Source organism: Heliangelus exortis, chromosome 17 (assembly GCF_036169615.1).
Source record: "Heliangelus exortis chromosome 17, bHelExo1.hap1, whole genome shotgun sequence".
Taxonomy (NCBI): domain Eukaryota; kingdom Metazoa; phylum Chordata; class Aves; order Apodiformes; family Trochilidae; genus Heliangelus; species Heliangelus exortis.
In genome coordinates, this window is record NC_092438.1 from 10,790,663 (window position 1) to 10,808,956 (window position 18,294).

The 18,294-nt window shown below is 50.3% G+C and overlaps 1 protein-coding gene across 1 annotated transcript; it reads left to right on the forward strand.

The window, feature by feature from the left end:
- Positions 1-3: 3 nt before the first annotated feature.
- ALKBH5 (alkB homolog 5, RNA demethylase) lies at positions 4-17,021 on the forward strand. Its single transcript, XM_071761161.1, has 4 exons — positions 4-725; positions 6,243-6,323; positions 10,582-10,737; positions 12,477-17,021. The coding sequence occupies exons 1-4, from the start codon at positions 4-6 to the stop codon at positions 12,658-12,660; spliced, it is 1,143 nt and encodes a 380-aa protein (XP_071617262.1). The 3' UTR covers positions 12,661-17,021.
- The last annotated feature ends 1,273 nt before the right edge of the window (positions 17,022-18,294 follow it).

Below are 18,294 nucleotides of genomic sequence, written 5' to 3' on the forward strand. Positions count from 1 at the left end.
ACCATGGCTGGCAGCGGCTACACCGACCTGCGGGAGAAGCTCAAGTCCATGATGCCCTACCGGGACGGCCACAAAGGTGGCGGCGGCGGTGGCCTCCCCCGGGACCTCTCCGAACCTCCCTACGATCGCAAGCGACGGCACCAGGACGACTCCGGTTCCGAACCCAGCGACTACGAGGAGCAAAAAGAGGAGGAAGAAGCCCGGAAAGTGAAGAGCGGGATCCGCCAGCTGCGCCTCTTCAGCTCCGAGGAGTGCGCCAAGATCGAAGCTCGCATCGAGGAGGTGGTGTCCCGGGCGGAAAAAGGGCTCTACAAGGAGCACACGGTGGATCGGGCCCCCCTGCGGAATAAATATTTTTTTGGGGAGGGTTATACCTACGGATCGCAGCTGCAGAGACGAGGCCCCGGGCAGGAACGCCTCTACCCGCGAGGGGAAGTGGACGCCATCCCCGAGTGGGTTCACGACTTGGTGATCCGGAAGCTGGTGGAGCACCGGGTGATTCCCGAGGGATTTGTGAACAGTGCCGTCATCAACGACTACCAGCCGGGGGGCTGCATTGTCTCCCACGTGGACCCCATCCATATCTTCGAGAGACCCATCGTCTCCGTCTCGTTCTTCAGCGACTCGGCGCTCTGCTTCGGGTGTAAATTCCAGTTCAAACCCATCAGGGTCTCGGAGCCCGTTCTCTTCCTGCCCGTGAAGAGGGGAAGTGTCACGGTGCTCAGGTAACTCGCCGGCCTTGCCCGGCTCTCCCCGTTAACATTCCGAGGTCCCGTTGCGTAACGTTAATCGCCGGGTGCGCGGATCCGCGCCCCGACGGCGGCTTGGGCTCACCCGGACAGCGTGCTGGGGTGGAAGGGGTGAAGGAAGGGTTTGTGGGGGTCCTGTCACCACCGTGGGTGGGGGGATAGGGGGTGTTTTCTCTGCCGGGGTCAAGGTGGGAATGTGGCTGCTTGCAGGGTTTGCCGTGATTCCTGTAAATGGTTAAAATAACAGATTGAGGGACAAAATGGATCCTCTGTCCAAGAGGTCAGAGCAGCTGGTGGGGATGGGGCTCCTGGGTCTATTCTTAGCTCAGCTCTGACCTGACCTTAAAGCATGGCAAGGAGATGTGGTCTTCCCAGCCTGTGAACTGGGAAACTGGGAACGCTAAACCCTCCCCTGCCTGACACCGGTGGGAACACCCGAGCACAGAGCCCCGTGGGACTGTCACTTGGAGGTGTGGCAGGTGACAGGTGTAAAAAAGGGACTTGGCGTGGGTCGGTGTGTGCAGGGGCAGAGCCGTGGAGGTGAAATGACCTGCCCAAGGTCATGCAGCTGGTCGGTGGTAAAGCTGGGATTGGCACTGGGAAATGCCTCCTTCCTAATCCCCGCTGCCTGCCTGCTTGGTGGGCAGAGCCGGCAGGTATGGGGTCAGGCGGGGTGTAGGCACCAACCCACCCGTGTCCAGATTTTGGGGTGGGCACCTCGGAGCCCTGCACTGCCTGACTGAGCACCGGTCCCTCACGTCCCTGAAGGTCAGAGTGCTCCCTGCCAGGAGCCAGGATCACCCGGAGGCAGCCAGCAGTGCTCCCGGCTCCCAGTCATGTTTTGGGGGGTTTTATTTATTTTTTTGGACTTGTGAAGGTCTGGGCAGGTTTTCCAGGCTCCCAGGATGTAACCCAATCCCCTGCTTTGGATGGTAAAGTGATCACCTCAGGGTTGGGGAAGGAATTTTTCTCTCCCCCCCCCACGTACAGGCGTCCTCACACCGTTGAGTGGTGCATCAATAATAAATGCTGAGATCTCGCGTAGCTTTTATCTCGGAAAAGCTGCGCAAACATTAACTAATCCTCACCCTACCCCCGGCGTTAGGTAACTTCTCTGGATTAACGAGGGATGAGGGAGGCTGCAGAGGGATGCAGGAACTGTGCTGGGGATGTGGAGTTGTTTCTGATGGGCTGGCAGGGGCAGAGGTCAGTGATTTTGGGAAGTGGGACTGGGGGACCTATCCTGACGCATGTCCTTATACCGCAGAGCAAGCTCTGTCCCTGAGGTGCCAGGCAGCTGCTCCCCTTCTTCTCTTAGACAGGAGTAGGGAAACTTCCTACCTAATTTGTTTGCGATGTGAACAAACCCCCGTGCTGCCTTTCTCTGGAGTTGTCCTTTTGTGGCCAGGGGTCTGCTTTTCTGTGTTTGGGTTGGTTTTTTTGTAAGGCCAGTGAGAGTATTTCCTTGCTATGGAGCATGCTGGCAGAGCAGCTGGTGCAGGGTCTGGCTGTAGTCTTGCAGTTGAGGCCCCTCAGAAATCTCTGGTGCCCTACATCTGAAGGCAAATCCAGGGTGTCACAGTGGAGGGTGGCAGGAGAAAGGAGAGATGATGTTTTCATCTCCTAGGCTCTCACTTTTCTCCCCAAACTGCTGGGAAGAGGCAGCTGGCTCTGGGTGTTTGCCCAGCCTGTGTACTCACCTGTGTGCTCTAATCAAGTTGTTAACAATCATACAAATCAAACAAAGGTATCTTTAGCTCTGACTAGAAGGGTTGGGTTTTGACTCACCCACCCTGGCATTACATCTTCTGCCTTCCATCAAATACTAGATTTTATAAAGGAGAATTATTTCAATTTTGGTACAGCAGTTAACAGATACTTTGCACTCACTTCAGAGAGATTGTGCCTGAGCCATTGCTCTGTGGTGATATGATCCTGGCTGGATGTAAGTTCCTCCACTCGTGCAGATCTCTCTCCCCTGGAACCTCAGCAGTTTGGGAACAGCAGGGAGAGGTGCAGACCATCAGTAGGCCCTCGGGGGTGTATTTTTGAAATCTAGCCCTTGGTCATGTTTAAGTCAATTCCTCAAGCTTGGCTTTTTCTCCTCCCAGTAAACAGTTGTTGAAGGCAGTTGCCCTGGAGATAGGGAAACGGTGCTGATGGAAACACAGCATGCTTGTCATGTCTGTGAGTCAAATATTGCTGGGTCAGTGGCTGCTGCTGGGGTGTTGTCTTTTTGGGGCACCCAGGGTAGGCACCTGCGTTTGGTTACTGTGGGGAAGTTGTAGGATCTCAAGAAAGCTGTTGGATCTTGTACTCTGCCTCCACATTGCTCTCAGCCTCTGCCCAGATCACAGCCTCTCCTGTTCCTGCTCTCAGCTGCCCACTCCAAATTGTCCTCCTGGCAGGGGATTTGTAGAGGGGTTTTCCCCTGTATCCTTCCCTTGATTTTATTTGCCTGCCGTGAAGGGGGCTGTGGTGTTTGTACACACTGAACCCTCCTCACAGACCTCAAATGACAGCTTGGTGTTTAAAAGGTGAAATGGAGATTCTGCTGGCTGGGCTGTGCACCTGTGCCATCGGGACAGCAATTTGATAAACATCAGTTGATAAAAGCAGCAGGAGGTGGAGGAATTTGCCCATTCACCTGGGGAACACATGCTTTGACAAATGGAAGTCAGGGAGGGGGAGCTCTGGGGTGCAGAGCCGGGGTGAGTGGCTCCAGTCAGACCCCTGCCCAACAACTGCTGTTGTCAGGAGCAAATCTCTGCACCTTGCTGGGTTTTATTCAGCTCCATGGATGAGAACATTGCAGTTGCAGGTAGCCAGAGGAAGGAGTGACCAAAGGTGACATTTCCCGAGCTCTGAGTATGCCATGCAGGGTTTCTTTCTGCAGCTGGTGAGTGCTCCAGCTCATGTCCCTGCTGTTTGTAACAGCAGTGGGAACATGGTGATGTTTGTCCCTCCTGTTGTTTCAAGCTGTACCTGATGGCAGCATAATCAGTGCTGGTTGAAATCTCAGGAGGATGAACCTCTTTTCTTCCTAGCTGGCAAAATCTCTCCTAAGCTACCTGGATTAGCTGCTTTTTCCAGAAAAGTCCAGTCCCTCAGAACAGGCTGTTGGTGCAGAGGAAGTTCTGCCTGTGCTAGTGGTGATGAGGCAAATAGCTGTGTTCAATCTCTGCTCGAGCTGGTTGGTGTCATGTCTGTGGTTTGCAGCTTCAGCTTTCCTGAGCCCCAAGTAAATCCTCAAGCTGCTCAGCCCCTGTGATGAGCTGGTGTGTAAGGTCTGGGAGCCTCCGAGCTGGACAGCCCCTGGCTGTCCTCAGCCCCAGAAATATTTCTTGGTAGAGACTCTGTAGGACTTCAGGGCCTCATGTGTGTTTAAAAAAAAAAAAACAAAAAAATCTGCTTTCAGCTCCATATGATTCAGTTACATTGTGGCCTGGCAGTAACTCTGTTGGACTGAAAAAGATTCAAGGAGGAGTTGGGGGTATGAGATCCGGAGTGTGTGGATGGTATCTGCATCTCAATGTAATAATGTGGAAAACACTCTAGGCTGGAGACATCACACTTATGTGTCCTTGTGGGCAGCAGTTTGGGGTTTTCCCTATCAAGTTATCTCTTACCTCGTGTGTTGAGTTTGGTCTCTGGGCAAGAAATCTCTGAATAGACCGTATGGGTGTTTCATTCCAGCATCTGTCCCTTCATCCATCATCAGGATCCAGCAAAGGCCAGGCAGAGGGTGAGAAGTTCATTCTGGCAGGAAGCAAAGCAAATGTGACCCAACCAAATCTTGTTCATCCATTTTTGTTGCTTGGTGCCTGTGCAAACCCTTTGCTGGAGGGCCATGCAGAGATGCCATCACTGTATTTGATAGGGTTCAAGCTGGGTTCTCCCACACCAGCATGGCACTGGGACAGACTGGTTGGGTCCCCATGAAAGCCTCGGACAGGGCTACTGGGGCTGTTGCTTTGGTGCTGCTCATGTGTATCTGGGACCACGAGCTCTGGCACCAATCCGAAGGCGTTCTGGGAAACAGGTTGCAGGCTGGGGTCAGGCTGATGTCTCGTGGTGTCTGGAATGTCTTGAAAGGTCTGGAAGAGCCAGACCTCTTCCTGATGTTCAGAGTGTTACTGAAGATGAGCTGAGCTGAATGTTAACGTGGGTGATATTAATGGATTCGCTGGAGCTTGACGCAGAGATTCCAGGAACATGATAGAGCATCATCATAAGCCCTTCCACATAAGGTTATCTTCTGCTGTGCCCTGGAGGCTGTGCAGGGGGTGGACATCACCTCTGGTTTAACTGATCAGGTTTTAGGCTCTTAACTCGCTTCTCAAAGTGGTAAATCTGTCTCTGAGACGTGTTTGTTTCTCAGTGGGTGGGTGGGTTATCTAACCAGATAAAGGAAACTCAGTCCCATCCCCAGAGAGGGCCTTGGTTGTGTGTGAGTTGGTCTCTGCTTGGAGTGTCCTGAATAATCTGCCCCCTGATGACCCCGGCAGTGCTCCTAGAGACAGGACAGCAGCAGCTTCATGGTGAAGCCTCATGGAGACACTGAACGTGCTGATTTCTGCCTCAGGTCAAGCTGGCACAGGGGTGTGCTAGCTTTGTGTGGCATGAGGAGCCTTTACCCAAGTCCCTTCAGAGCCCTTTTGTCCATGTCAGCCATTTCAGGAGGTTCTGAAGGTGTTTAACTTCTCTTTTCCCCATACTGGTCTCCGGAAGTGCTAAGAGGAGCTTTTGGGGTTTCCTCCTGCCTGCTGGAAGCATGGGGTAGTTGAACCTCATCACCATCTCATACAGTGAGAGACTAATTCTAAGAGCAGCTGGAGCCTGGTGCAGTGTCCCTCAGCCCAGGTCAGTGTCTCTCTTGGTCAGCCCTGTGGCAGGGAGGTTTTAGGAGCACAGCTTGGTTTGCAGGTGTGAATTTGAGGGTTACCCTGAGTGCATTGTTTTGGGGTGACATTTTGTGGGTGATATTTGTTCCGTGGCTGAGCATGTGCCACAAAGTGGGGTGGGTAGCAGGGAGGTCAGGGGTGCCCAAGTGGAAACATCTCAGCCATGAGAGATGGCTTTTCCTCGGGAACATCTGTGAGAAGATGTTTTGGAGCAATGTGCTGATATTTTTTTTTCCCCATGTTTCTCTCTAATCTCTTGACAAACGAATTGGCTGAATTTACACTCCAGAAACTCCTTTTCTACATGTCTCATTTCACACAGTTGTGGCAGGTGGCACTTTCCTCTGATGCATGCTAAAAAATTGAGCAAAAAAAAAAAAAAACCAAACCCAAAAAAAGCCTTGCCTGTCCTCATTCTTTCCTGAAGTTTCTTTCTTCCTCTTAATTCACATGTGCCAGGGCAGTAGTGTTTGGAGGAGGATTTCCTGGGGGAAGTTAGGAAGTCACTGACCAAACTGAGTTGTTGAGGCTGTCAACTTCTTTCTGCTCCTGCCTGTTTCTCACAGTGGCTTTTTGCTTTTGTTGTCAGTGGATATGCAGCTGATGAAATTACACACTGTATTCGACCACAGGACATCAAGGAGAGAAGAGCTGTCATCATCCTTCGAAAGTAAGTGTTGAAGCCCTCTGGACGCTATGATAAACTTGGATGTGGTGTTGGGATGTTTCCTGAAGTGTTTTTAGGGAAAAGCTTTTAAAACTTCCTCGCTTGTTAATTTGCTGGCTTGATCTCACATCTTGATTAGATGTCACTCTGCTGCTCACTTGTGTCTTTCCGTGCCCGTGGCTTGGCTGGTGGGAGTAGATGGAACTCGTTACAGCAGAGTTAATCACTTGTTGGCTCAGTGCAGCACAACTTCATTGTCATGTCTGGGTTTGTAAGCAGTGTCTGTGTCCAAACACCTGGCTTTCATCACTTGCCTAACTCCAAACAGCTTGGATTTCACACTCTTGTTTTAGGCTGTGTATTCAGGTGTCTGATCATACGATACCCACATGCATGAGTTACCTGGACTGTCCTTTGAAGCTGATGCTTGCAGTGAGGAACCTCCTATAAAACCTACCTTCTTGGTAGCATGGCTTTAATTTCCTGGGGAGAGGGAAGAAGGCGCTGGCTTTGAAGGGAAACGGACACGGTGAATTTAGTGATCAGGTTACAGAGCTTGTCCTTGCAGTCAGGGTTGGGAAGCCAAGCTCTGTAAGCTGTATTGCACACTTCTGGTTTTAGAAGATAGGCTGACCTCGTCAGCTGATGGCATTTCATCAGCCAGTGACTTCAGAATAGGAGATGGGAAAAATGAAACCAAACCAACCCAGTCCAAACTCTTCAGCATAAGTTGTTCTTTTTTTGTGTGTGTCCAGAAATGTCCTTTCATATCAGTTCCTTCCTCCAGGAGACCACAAAATGTGACTGCCCTGTGTTGACCCGTGCTGATTTTGCCTCAGAAGGCGTTAGCAGTAACTCAGAAATATTTTTGCAAGTGAAAACACCTGATTTGAGTATACTGTAAACCCAGACAAACATGTGGGTATTGATGGGAGGGCTGCAGTTGTGGCCCAGGCTGGCATAAGGCTAGCAGGCAAGAGGTCTAGATTCAGACTGGCTGAGCTTGGACAGCTAAGTTGGTTTGAAAACAAGTCTGTCAACATTGTGAAGATGTGGCACACAGCCAGTGGAGTGGAGTTGGACATCTGGTTAGAGACACCCTGGAAATGCAGGAAGGAAAAACAGCAGCCCTGAGGCATTAGCCAGGGAAAATCAGCACAGACCCAAGGAGGCGGGATGAGATGTGGCAGGAGATAGAGGGGGATCAAAGAAAGAAAGATTGGAAACAACCCACCCAATGGTTGGTTATGACTACGTGAGGTTTAGGGCAAGAGGGTTGTGATAAGAACTAAAAGGTTCTTGTTGGAGGTTACTGCAACCAATGAAAAGCAGAGTGCTGATGAGCACTAGTGGAAAGTGTCTGCAGATCCTGTAGCTGCTTTAGTTGGATTTTGGGATGGAGAAGCTGCCTGTCCCAGGCTGTGGAGCAGTTCCCTGGAAGACAGACTGTGCTCAATAAGTTGAAGCTGCCCAAACTGGTGCAGATGTGTAACATATGTGTTCAAACTGGCCCCCTTGCTGTTGCCAGTCTCTGTAAGCTGAGGCTGAGTTCTTATTTCAGTCTGGCTGCCCTCAAAATGCAACTGGGCAAGCACCTGTGGCTGAGATGTACCCGGCTGGCCTGGTGCATCACCACTGAAGAGACAAAGCCTGTTGGTTCCTGGTTGAGCCCTATGGGCTGTGTTTCCTTTGCCATCCTTCTCTGGCAGCACATTCTTCTGTATTCCCCTGATTTTAAGGAATTTTACGCAGAAGTTTCTTTTTAGATCAGACGTGTCTCTTCCCAGTCATACTCAGACAGCCACGGGCTGACTTGACTGGCAGGCTGCAGGAAACCACAGCAGGATTTTATTTTTTTTTTCTCTTGAGCAAAAGTGGAAACCCCCCCCTTGGTAATTATTTTTGTGTAATCTCCGTAGAGCTTAGCAACCCTGGTGACTCCGCCGGCAATCGCCTCTTTGCCAAAGGGTGCGCTGTGATTGCTGCCAAATAGAGCTTATTAATTGCTGCTTATCCCTTGTGACTATGGCCATCTCCTCCCCGAGCCCCACACGCACGCATGCACACACAGCCAGGCTGGGTGACCTTTGTCTGTGCCCTCATCCCCACGGCACGCGTTGCTGCAGCAAACGCTGCTCCCGGATCACGCGATTTTATTTTTTTCGCAGTCTGAAATGGTGCCCTTGTGCAGCAACCAGGGAAACGGCTGCTCCTGTGGGCAGCCAGCTAGCACGAGAGGCTGGGGAGCAGCCAGCAGCCTCGTGAAAATCCCCTTCCTCATCTTCGTGGTAAGATTCAGACCTTGAGATTTTTCCGGCGGGATTGGATCAATCGGGTCGTGCAGCAGCGCGTGCTGTGCTGCAGCCAGGAGCTGGAATATTCAGCTCTGAAGGGGCTGCCAGAGCCTGCTGGGCCCCGGATGTCAGAGCCTGGATCTGCTTTCTCCACTGCTCCAAGTGTCTGGGTCTAGAGAGGGTTTTTACTGGCAGCAGCAGCAGGAGAACAAAGCTGCTGGGTTTTGCAGGATGCTGGAGAGCAGCGTGGTTACCAAGTAGGTCATAAACACTTCGAGTGTTTCCTGCCTATTGGGGTGCAGGACTGTGGGGAGCCCGTGAGGGTTGGAAGAGCTTTGAGCAAGAAACTGGGGTGGGGAATGATGCTCTCAGTTTCATGAGTTGCGGAAGGAAGTAAGGGATAGAAATGAGACCTGGTGAAGCAGGTCTTGAAAGTTGTTTTAGAGGCCTTATGCTGCCAGTCGGAAGCAGTTACATGAGGGAGTTATTCCATTTAGCTCAAATTTTGTTAGGTAATTTGCTCTCCTTTTCAGTACAGCTTCTTCTTCTACCTGCTCCTGCAGCTCATACCTGCATTGCTCTGTGGACAGAGCCAGGGTGGCTGGTGTTCCCTTGCCCTTACAGTATTTTTGGTGGTTTGTTTGTTTTAATTGCAGGCCTGTAGTTGCTGTTGTATTTGAGAGGTAGTCAAACCACCTCCCTTGTCCAGGACAGGATCTGCAATGCCTTTGGTGTTCTAGCTGGACTGGTTCCAGCCCTGGAGTTGAGAACAACCCAGGATGACAGCTTTGTGGACTAGTGCAGGCTCCAGCCTGGCAGCTGCCTGCGGAAGTGTTCTTGCTTCTGGCATCCTGGGCAGACTTGGGCTGCCATGCCCAGCTTTGTGTGCCAGCCTGGCAGCACCCTGGTTAACTGAGGAGGCTCTCCCTGGTTGCAGGGAGGAAGCTTGGCAACTGGATAGGCTACTTAAAGGGAGTTTAGGTTGGGATTCTCCTATGGAAACCTCCTCCAGGAGCCACAGTTCAGCACTAGAGAGCAGTAGTGATTCTCCCCTTTATCTCACCCAGACCCCTTCCATATTCACACCTAATCCAAAGGAGAGAGGCTGCAGCAGCAACATCAGGGTGCCTTTCCTTCTGGGAAGTGGCTTGGATCCTACTGAAATTTCCAGCATCAGAAAACCTCTTTTTAGTGTGTTTTACCCATTCTTAGACTTCAGTCTGTGTTTTGCAGTACGCTTTAGCAGTGTTTATAAGTCAAGACTGGTAACTGTGCAGTGCTTGGAGACAGTGACAGCACTGTGATAAGACCCTGTAAGTTTTCATTCCTCCTCCCTTTCTCTGTGTGTGCTTGGTACTGTTGTGCCTGGGCCAGCATCAGTTCTGCTCTGGGATGAGCTGTGCTTGCTCTCTGGTGTAGCTTGAGCCCGTTTCTATCCCACAGCCAAGGCAGATGCTGCTCTGCTGGAAGGGATGTGGCACAGCTTGTGTTAGAACTTCCCCTGACTTGTGCTTCAGCTCCTGCAGCCTCTTTGTCAAGCTGAGAAATGCTTGACCCCACGAGATCTGGAGGCAGTTGGGAGTTTCCAGATAGAAGCAATTATTAGTGTTGGTGGTGATGAATTTCACAGGGCATCTCCCAGGTGGTTTAACTGGAGCTGCGAGTTACACTGTGATGATTTCACAGGGGCTCTGACACCTCCACTCAGGTCTAGCAGTGAGCCCATCACCTCATGACTACACATGTCCCTGAGCCTTTCTTGTCCTTCTAAGGCAGCAAAAGTTAACTCTAAAGCTCTGAGTAACAGAAACCTGCAGCTTGTTCTCTTTTTGAGCATCATATTCCTGACCCTCTTCCTGAGCTGCGTGGCTGGGACTGAGCTCTCTGCTTCAGCACATCTAGGGCAAATGTCTGCTGCGGTTCCGTAGAAACTCCTTGCAAATTCTCTTCTCTTTAAATATTTGCAGAACAAGAACAGATGCACCTCGATTGGAAACAAAATCCCTGAGTAGCTCTGTGTTGCCACCAGGTTATAACTCTGACCGTCTCTCGGGAAACAACCGGGACCAGATCCTGAAACCAAAGCGGTCCCATCGCAAAGCAGATCCTGATGCTGCTCACAGGTAGGATCATCTCTCCTTAGAGCAATCTTCTGGGTGGTGTCCCTAGGTCAGTGCATGTCTGAGGTTCCTGGCCTCTGACAAGAGACTGCACAGCACAAAAAAAGATCTTAATTTGCACCTCCCAGGTGCTGTTTGTGATGTACAGATCTGTTTTATCAGAGCAAGGTTCTTTCTTTGCTCTTCCTAATCTTGCAGAGGCTGAGCTCTGGCTGTAAGCAGCTTACATTGTTTATCCTGCGAGTGGCATAATGAAGAAGCAATAGATTTGGCTGGCTCTTGATAATGCAGTCATTCAGAACAATAGTTTCCCTGCAGCTAATTATTTTTGACCTGTATTGCCAAGCAACCTGTGCAGCTGCATTAAACTATATTATGAAAGCAATCTTGTGAGAGAAATGTGAGGTTTTGCTATCTGGGAAAGGTGAAGGCCGCCTTAGGAATCTTCTCAGACCTGTTTTGGTTCCAGAGCTGCATGTGTATATTTTTTTTGTGTGTGTAAACAGACTGTGTGAATGCGTAAAGCCTGACCTTCAGAGGACCTCCTTGCCGAGGTTCAGACAGCTCCAGCTCTGCAGCAAGGCTTCCCTTAAACACCACCTTGCTCTGTGTGAACATACTGATAGCTGAGAGCAATCACCAGCCTCCCAGCTGTCCTGCAGTATTTCTGTATTCTCCAGTTCCAAAGCTTCCCCAGGATGGAGGTGCCATTCTCTGCCCATCATGTGAAAACCAAAAGTTGGCTTTGTCCCGGGGCTTGGCTGCTGTGCGGTCCCAGCCCGTGTTCCAACCTGTCCTGGAGGGAGGAGGGTGAGGATGGATTGTTTGTGAGCTGTATTCATTCACCTGGACTCTTGACTGTCTGGGAAGATAGATCAGGAAGAGAAGTGGCCTGCAAATGAGTGGTTACCCCTGTGCACGCTGTGGCCAGGGTGTGGTTAGGGGAGCGATCATGCAGGACAAATCCACAGAGCCCTGAGAGCTGCTTTTTGGCCTGATGTGACATGATGGGGGTGTGGGAGAGGGTTGCATAGATTCCCTCAGCAGATGGGTGTCAAAAACATGTTTTTCTCTTCCTTTGGCCTCAAAGACTCCACTATAATGTAGGTAAATAGCATGGATTCCAGATAGTGGTATTTCTTAGAGGAACTGGGCAGTTGCCACCCAGAATAAAATAAATTGTTTGTGTAGCCCACCAGCCCAGCCCTGCTCTGAAGTGATGGCAGGTGAGAGAAGAGGCAGCTTGGCAGAAGTAACAATTACACTGTGCTAATAATGTGTGAGAGAACTAGCAAAAGGATAAAGGGGGTTGGGAGCTGTGGTTTGATCCTGCACCACAAGCAGCTAAAAAAGGAGCTCAGCTCTGTGCTGTGAGTTCTGCTGTAGGAGACACAGAAAGAGAGAGCCCTTTGCCCCAGGGAAATTTCTTGGTACCAGAAGGTGTACTTAAAAAGAGGTGACTGGACTGTTTGGAAGTGTTCCTGGTCGAGGTGAAGAACACAACTTGCCTTAGGAAAGGGAAGGAATTGCATTATGGACAGCAAAGTTCTCAGCCTCCCCATGGGATGTGCAGCTTGGTGACCTGTTCCTGCTCTGCCAAGTGCCCAGAACTGGGGAAACAGTATGGAAATGGTCAGCCATAGGGCACTAATCATGCAATACTGCAGACAGTGTCCACACAAGGAATGCTTGAATCCTGCTGTGGTTGTGCTCTCATTCCTTCTTTTTCTCTCTCTCTGTAGGCCACGGATTCTAGAAATGGATAAAGAAGAGAACAGGCGCTCAGTCCTCTTACCAAAACATAGGAGAAGGAGCAACTTCAGCTCTGAGAACTATTGGCGAAGGTCTTATGAGTACACAGAGGACTGTGATGAGGAAGAGGAGGATGGCAGCCCAGCCAGGAAAGTTAAAATGCGGCGACACTGAGGATTGTCACTTTCCAGGCTTGTAGAGCTGATAAGATTGGTCTCCAGTCTGTGAAAACTTTCTCCTCCCTCTGGCTATCTTCCATCTAGCTTCAGTTTTGGTTTTTCCTTTCAGGCTGAAGAGTAAACAGGAAGGATCTAGCGATTTGTTTTCATGAATGGAGGAATGCTGAGACATATGTAAGGATGGAACATGTCCAGTGCACATGGTGTCCTAAGTCATGGGTCAAACGGGCATCTTTCCCTTAGGAAGCAGATAAAAGTTATGCCAGGCTGTCTGTTGGGATTTCTTTTGAAAACACCAAAAAGTTTTACTGTTCATTGCGCAAGAGTCAAGAATTATATTTTTGTTTTGGTTCTTTTTTTGCTTTAACTTTCTTCCTTTCCAAATGTTCTAAATATGATGTTTGACCCCAGGAGCTGAAACTCTCCATGGTGGCCTTGTATTCCTTGCTTCACCAAAGGGCTCCTTGGTCTGCTCTTACCTAGTTGTTGTTGGGTTTGTTTTCAGGGTGCCCTGCAGTAACTGGAAGTTTGAAGCTTTGCAGACCCCTTTTACTGCGTTTGATTTCAAAGAGTTTAGGACATTTTTTTGTTGCACTTTAGTACCAGTTTTAAATGCCATAGGTTTCCTTTTCAGTCCCTTTTCCCAAGCCAGCATGGGCTCACAGCCCTGTGTCCCTGTGCTGTCCTCTCCGAGAAGAATGTATTGAGCTCTGGTTTCTCAGTGCTGGTCTGAGCAGGGGTTTTGGTTGAGGAGGAAGGAAACGTGGCTGGCTTTGCTGAGGCTGGCCCAGCATTGAGCCGAGGTCCATACTGGAGCCCCGGAGCTTCCAAGTGAGTGACCACATTGAGGATGTGCTGCTTCCCAGAGCTGGAGATAGCAAAGAGGAGTAGGATAGACACTGTGCTTGCCTTGGGAACCCCTGAGAAGAGCTATTCCCCACTGCCTGGGGGACTGGCTTTCAGCCCTTTGCCTCTTTTTGGTGGAGAGAGTTGAGATGGTGTAGCATGACATCCCAAGGGACCAGCCTTGGGGAGCAGGGCAGTCTGTCCCCTCCGAGGCTGGCTCTGGGAGCGAGGATGCTGCAAGGGTCTGGTTTGGCCCCAGTTCAGTGCATTCAACAGTTGCCCGCCTCTTCCTGGCTTGGTCCTGCCTGGATTCCTGGGGTAGGGAGTTCTCTGGTTGCTACAGAAAATGCGAAGAGGAATTGAGCATTTGTCCCCGTGGAGTTAGTGTTGGAAAAATCTGCTGCCTTCCTCCTCTTCTCACACCCGGTTTGCGTTAGCTCAGACCGAAGCCTCAGCATTTTGTAAAGTTTGGGGCCCAACACCATATTTAGAACCCTACTTTTGAGAAACTTCATCCAGTTGATTCTTTGAACCCAGGCGTTGGCAGTTGTAAGGAGTAGTCTTTATTTTTAAATTTTTACTGCTTTACCCTCCCTCAAACTGTAGTTTTTCTTAGTGTTGTGTCCCCCCCACACTTCATGGTCTGCACGCTTGGCAATAAAAAGATGTAATATATTTTGAAACCAGTTTGCTGCTGTCTTGAGGGGCTCCCAGTTCAAAAAACAAAACAACACCCAGGCATTGTTCCCGAGAGCACTGTTCCCTGGCAATTGAGCATGTTTGCTGACTTCTGAGTCTCTGTGTCCTTTTCCTTGCCCGATGACTTCTGCAGCTCCTGCCACTTCCTCTTTGTCAGGGCAACTGCTCACACTGGATCTTGTGGTCACATTAGTACAACAGAAATTACCACCACCTTCAGCACTGCTGGTCCACAGGGGGCTCAAATTTGGTCTCAGTACCTGTCTCTAATTCTCTTTTTCTGGTTGCTTTCCTGGTGGGAGCTCCCTTGGCTCTGTATGGAGGTACAGGCTCATCCTCACAGCCAGCCTTCAAAGGAACCTCTCTTGTCTGCCCACAGATCACAGTTCATGCTTCTGCTGCTTTTGAAACCTTAAAAAAAAGTAAAAAATCAGACCATGCTTAGTGTTTGAATCAGTGTTCCTCACCCTCCTTGCTTTCTGCAGAGAATCCAGGCCAGCTTTTGGCTACAGACCCCCCTGTTTTGGAAAACTTGGTGTTCCCCTGATGGCAAAACTGCATGCTGGGAGCAGCATCCCTTCTCTCCCTTATGGCTGGTGCAAACATTTCTGGCAAGCTAGAGACCTGCTAGCAGGATGCCCCTAGCAATGTCTGGTTTTAATTGTCTCTCTGAATTCATTGTGGATGTGCCCACACCCTCCTTTGCTGTCAGGCTCTTCTGGCTGTGGCAGTGGTCACTGCTGGAGGTCTCAGCTCTGTGCAGCCTGCTCTCCTCCTTTCCCACCACCCTACCAGTTCCCAGTTTTATTCCTACCTCTGCAATATGGATACTGTTCCCTGCTGTCTCAACTCAAAAAGAAGCAGGAGGCAATCTGCTTTTCTGGGACTGTTTCCCAGAGCAGTGCTCCTGTGGGACCAGGTGTTGGCTTTATCACCACTGAAGGCTGAATGAGGCATCCTGAGGTCTTACCTCCAGCCAGGTATCAGCCATCGTCTCATCCTGGTCCTTGTGCAATCCTTCCTCTCCTGGTGTTCCTAAATGCCATGGTCAGGAGCTCTCCCCTCTTTCCTTCCTTCCTCACTCCCCCAAATCTCTTCAGTGGGTCTGAGCTGGCAGCCATGGCTGGAGGGACATGAGGAGCTCCTCATTGGAGCCACTCTCCAGTTGCCATCTGTTCTCTTGGTTTAAAACCTGAGAAGCTGGGGCTTGACACCTCAGAGAGAGCAAGAGTGGGATGTAACTGGTCTGACCCATAGCATCTTCTTGGGCAAGGATCTCCCAGTGTGTAGGCAGGCCATCTTCCCCACTTGTACAGGCATTTTCTATACACACTGATGTATATGTGTAGATAACATGGTTTTTTAACTCTTTTGCACTGAACAACATTGGAGTGAAACCTTGATTTGAAACCAGAAGACACATTTTCACATAGATGCAGGTGTCTAGATCCTTTTCTCTAACCTGTCTGGTCAAATTGTGGCTCAGAAACACTGGTGATGCCCATACCTGTTCTCTGTTGCTGGCTGTGTTGAGTTGCCTGTAGACTTCAGGTCAGGTCAGTGGCACGGGTCTGCTCTGGAGGATGGAGGGTGATGATCTCCACTTTGGAGGCAAAACTTCTCCCAGCCTCCTCTGCAGAATGGGCTCATGCATAGACCTGACCCCATTGGTGTTGTCATGTTTGTCTGGTCTGGTTGTGTGGTCTGACCTCCATCCACCCACAGTGTGTCCTTCATGTAACCTGCTCAGCCCAAAACTGGGAATAAGGCTGCATCCAGTGTGATGATCCCACACACCTACAGCCCAGACCATGAGAACTGTCTTTCCTAAGGAAGGGGGAGGAACGTGGGGTTTATCCCTGCGTTTCCAGAAGCAGCAGGAGGAATTGGGGTTGGTTACTCTTACCTGTATCTCCAGAGGACTCAGCAGTAGGACTGAAGCTCTTGAATCAGTCGTGTGGGCTCGGTACATCTGTAGGAAGAGAGCAAGGGGCTGTTTGCTGGGGTGGGGGTGAGCTGGCCTTGGGAAGGGCTGACAGCTCCCCTCATTCTCATCCAGCTGTTAGATCAGAGCTGTGACTCCCAGGTTCTGCAATCCCCATCCTGAGCTCTGGCTCATCCCAAAGGTCAGGGGGATCACCGGGGTGTGGGGCTGCCACAGAGACAAGTTCTGCTGGGGTGAGAGCTCAGCCCTCCAGATTTTGGCATTGTTGGCACCTGGAGCTTGCTGCTTCCCCAGCCCTGTGGGTCAGAACAGCTGCCATGCTTTGAAGAGGGTGCAGGGAAGCTGAGATCCAGGACCTTCCAGTGGCAAACAGGCTTTTATCTGCCAAAAGTGTTCCCTTTCCTGGTCGGAAGGAGAAATGGTCAGCTGAGAAGCACATCTCTGCTCCTTCCCATGCCCCTGCCCATACAAGTTCTGGCTGACTTTAATTTTAGGTTTTTTTTTAAGAAAGATTCTAATTTTTTTGTTTTGTTATGAATAAAAAATAAAATAATAATAATAATTAAAAAAAAATGAAAGTGGCAATATTTTTTTCCGTAAGCTTTTCCTAGGAAAAAGCGTGGTTTGTAACAAAGTTGTACAGTTCTGAAGTTTGAGATACGAGAAGTACTGTGTGAAACGCTGTAAATGGGGCAGAGATTATTTTATGTACAGTCTGACACGGGGGGAATCTTTTAATTCTGGTTGATTCTTAGGAAGAATTTGGTTCTTCACTGTCAGGGTTTAGAATTTCATGGTTTCATTATTATTATTTTTTTTTCCTTGTATAGATTGCTGCATTAATTGAATAAAAGCAGAAAGCATCACTCTGCCTGGCTGTGTGGTGGTGCTGGTGGCTGGGATTTGTGCCTCGCTTCCCCGCCAGCAGAAATGAGGTTGTGGTGAACCACTTCTAAATAAAGGGAGTCTCCAGCTCCTCTGGGATGGGGCAGCCAAACCTGGTGGTTGTCCCTCCTGTGCTGTCCTAGAAAGCAGGGATGGGAATCGTTCTCCTCATCTTCCTCCTTTCCATCCCTGAGGAGCAAACGTGGACTCTTTCCTTTCAGGCTCCCAGGCTTGCTGGTGCCTGGTCCCCAGATGTCCCCAGCACTTTGTCCACCCTGCCCTGATGGGGACAAACTTTTTAGTGGGGTCTGTAGCAACAGCACAAGGGGTTTTAAACTAACAGAGGAGATTTAGACTAGATAGAAGAAAGATTTTTTTTTTTTTTTTTTTTTTTTTTTTTTTACAATGAGGGTGGTGGAACACTGGCCCAGGTTGGAGGTGCCCTGTGCCTGGAAATATTAAAGGCCAGGTTGGTTGGTGCTCTGAGCAACCTGATCTACTTAAAGATGTCCCTGCTTATGGTAGAGGGGTTGGATTAGGTGACTTTTGAAGGTCTCTTCCAACCCAAACTACCTGTGACGAGGGAGATGGTGGTTGGCAGGCATCATGCTGGATGAGGTTTGTTCTTGTGCGGTGCTCTTCCTCCACCCCAACCTCAGATGTTGTCCTCTCCAGAGGAGTTGGATTAGATGGCCCTTAAAGGTCTCCTCCAACTCAAATTATCTCTGACAAGAGGAAGATGGTGGCTGGCAGCATCATGCTGGATGGGCTCTGTTCTCCCTGTGTGATGCCCTTCCTCCTCCTCCTCTTCCTCCACCACAACCTCAGATGATGTCCTCTCCATCACCCTTGTGCCCATCCATCCATCCAAGACTAGGATCAAGTTCAAGACTAGGCATCAAGGCTACATCCCCCTCTCCCTCTCGGGCCCTTTTCCGCCCCAAATTCTGCGTCACCCCGGTGCCACATGTCCCCAGGGCTGGGGTTAGTCAGCAGGGAGGAGAGGCCCTGCCCTACTGGGGTGACTCACCCCAAATTCGGGCCGAGGCACGGCTGTGCTGGGTGCAGTGACAGGGCCCAAATATTTTATGGCAAAAGCCAACAGGGTGCTGAGAAGGGCCCCGAATGGTGCTCAGCACCCTGCGGGCAAAGGTCCCAATGGTGTTGGTGCCACCATGACATCGAGTCACCCCATGGCTGTGAGGCTCCCCAAACCAGGACACCCCATGATTCGGTTGGACACATGACCAGAAT

Coding starts and splice junctions, on each gene's coding strand:
- ALKBH5 (XM_071761161.1), top strand. CDS start 4: ATGGCTGGCAGCGGCTACACCGACCTGCGGGAGAAGCTCAAGTCCATG. Junction 6,324..10,581: donor GCTGTCATCATCCTTCGAAA/GTAAGTGTTGAA, acceptor AAATATTTGCAG/AACAAGAACAGATGCACCTC. Junction 10,738..12,476: donor GATCCTGATGCTGCTCACAG/GTAGGATCATCT, acceptor CTCTCTCTGTAG/GCCACGGATTCTAGAAATGG.